The sequence below is a fragment of the Octopus sinensis genome, linkage group LG29 (genome assembly GCF_006345805.1).
Source record: "Octopus sinensis linkage group LG29, ASM634580v1, whole genome shotgun sequence".
NCBI lineage: Eukaryota > Metazoa > Mollusca > Cephalopoda > Octopoda > Octopodidae > Octopus > Octopus sinensis.
Genome location: NC_043025.1, coordinates 312,381 through 314,880, shown reverse-complemented (window position 1 = coordinate 314,880; position 2,500 = coordinate 312,381). Strand labels below are relative to the sequence as shown.

General features: G+C 40.6%; 1 protein-coding gene across 5 annotated transcripts in view; it reads right to left on the bottom strand.

The window, feature by feature from the left end:
• Nucleotides 1-2,500, bottom strand: part of LOC115226117 (26S proteasome non-ATPase regulatory subunit 10) — a 273,213-nt gene that overhangs the window by 22,502 nt on the left and 248,211 nt on the right. For all 5 annotated transcript variants that reach the window (XM_036514893.1, XM_036514890.1, XM_036514891.1 and 2 more), the window contains exon 6: nucleotides 534-743. In XM_036514893.1, the coding sequence (XP_036370786.1) occupies nucleotides 534-743 (210 nt within the window). The remainder of the gene's footprint in view (nucleotides 1-533; nucleotides 744-2,500) is intronic.

The following is a 2,500-nucleotide window of genomic DNA, read 5'->3' as shown; positions in this document are numbered from 1 at the left end:
CCTAATTCATTGTATCCATTCTCTAGTGTTCTGAGATTCAACATTGTTATGGCATTTCCACAGAACGCCAGAGCATATATGATATCTCTCCTTTTGAAGAATTCTTCATAGAATGGACTGGATGTATTTATCATGGCACCAGCACCATAAAGGTTATCTTTTATCATGTCACCTGTATCATTATTATTAAGGAATATTTCCTCTCTTCAGGAGGTCACCTCTTCTCTACACAGTAATGGCTGTGTTTATATGACCAATGTCCAAGATAGGCTACCTTCTTTATGGTAGAGAGGCCATGGCTTTGAGGGTAGCAGGAGATGGAATTTTCCTAGTTACAAAATATAACTAAGGCTATCAAGTGGGGGACTGGGTTACTTAAAAGAAAGGTTGATGAGTGTGAATTGAGACATGACAGTCAATGTTTGTCTGTCTGTCTCTCTCGCTCTCTCACTCTCCTTCTTTCAAAACCACACACACACACACACACACCACACACACACACATATATATTCATAAACAATTTCCAAACTTACCTTATCTAAAATACTTAAAGGTTCAACCTCGGAATGAAACCTCTTCGTCTTCGCAGCCAGGTGCAGACAATTGTTGCCTTCATTATTGACAACATTTACGTCTGCACCTTTTGCTATCAGCTGGTGCACCATTCCGACGTGGCCCTCAGAGACAGCTAAAAGCAATGGTGTCATTTCCCGATGGTTCTTGATGTCAAACTGAACATAATCCTTTGTAGAGTTAAAAATAGAAAATGAAAATCTGCATGAAAATTCGGGTAGATACCAATGTGTTATTACTGTCTTCTACTGGGTACTTGACCAAACTAATCATACACACTTGATGTCTGTCAGTAAAGAGAACCTTCGTAAAGTACCTCCATAACTTCCTTTGAGTGTATATTAGAGACATAATCTAAGTTGTCATATTATAGTCAGGAATCAAGATTCCTGACTATAGTAAGTTTTAGGAGAACTGAACAAGGGTGAAGACATGATTAACGGATCAAGTGTAGTAAAGAAGAATTATTCGCTTAATGTTTACTTTTGATGTTGCTATATTAATAAGGGGTTCATAAAACTGCTGAGGCAGTTAGTGTCCACTCCCGTAAAATTAATGTACACTCGCCCACGCACACACACATCATTTCGACCCTCTGGTCCTTTGATGGTTGGATTCTGTACAACAGGTTCTGTTGCATCCTCCGGTGCAGAATGCATCACCTCGGATGTCTTGTTCTAAAGAAAATACTTTGCTAATTGTTCTCGGATTCGTTTCGCAGGTTGTTCTGTGCAATGCTATAATCCAAAAACCTACGGTATTTAGAGTTAAAATCCAAGGATGATGAACGTGTAAGATGATAGTAAGTTTTTCACAATCCGCAGAAGGTTGTAAACTTTGCCATATTGAAGATTGATATGCAGTAAAAAAGTTACTTTCTACTTTATGGTTGGCAACTGGAGTTGCCGTATCTGCCACTAAAGGTTGACCTAACGAATAGCTAGCAGATTACCCCTCGTTTGTGTAATTACTACTTCCGAGGTGCTGGTAGCTATATATACATACATACATATATATATATATATATATATATATATCACAGTGATATATATATATATATATATATATATATATATATATATCACTGTGATCCGCGTGGTGGACCAGGCTATCAGATGTTGCTACACATCACTGGTCACAATGCGCTTCGCATTGTTTTAGCCTTCAAATGACGCCACCCCGCTGGCTAAGCGAGCAGGCCAACAGAAAAAGAGTGAGAGAAAGCAGTGGCGAAAGAGTACAGCAGGGATCGCCACCATCCCCTGCCGGTTGTACTCTGCAAATTCATGTGCTTGTGTGTGTTCATGGTTCTGTATTTGTGTATGTGTTTGTGTGTGTGTGTGTGTGTTATTTTCATTCGTATGTGTGCTTTCCATGCTGGCAAATAAGCATTGACTTCCTTCAAGAACTAACCAGTGGACCATGTCTCTGTTGTCCATTTTTATTTAGAATGGCAGCTAAGGCTGGGAACCCTTCTTAATGCAGACCCCAAAGCAGAGTGTACTGGATGCTCTGACACCATCCTTGAGGAGGTTCTCATGTCCTAACCAAAACAAGCCTAAGTTTCCTCTCTACCCTATGAGATCTCCATTCATTCATATTCCATTTTCTGTGAAGCCAGTCCTAGAGACATTGCCTTCCCCCAGGCTCCTCATTTGTCTAAAATTGTTCTGGGTAACCTGATCAAGAGTGGGTAGAAGGGAGGGTAAATGCGGACGATGGGTCTACGATGCGAGGCAAGGAAGCAGTAATGCTTCTAGAATAGTAATGTGTGTATGTCAAAATAGGGATGTTAAGGGGAGCGTAACAAGTGGTGGGTTACTGGAAGAATGATGGTCAGCGGGGAAGTGAGCGACCGGGGAGAGAGGGAGTGACAATCACAATCAGAGTTATAGAAAAGGAGAGGAGGAAGTAGTTATGTTAGCAT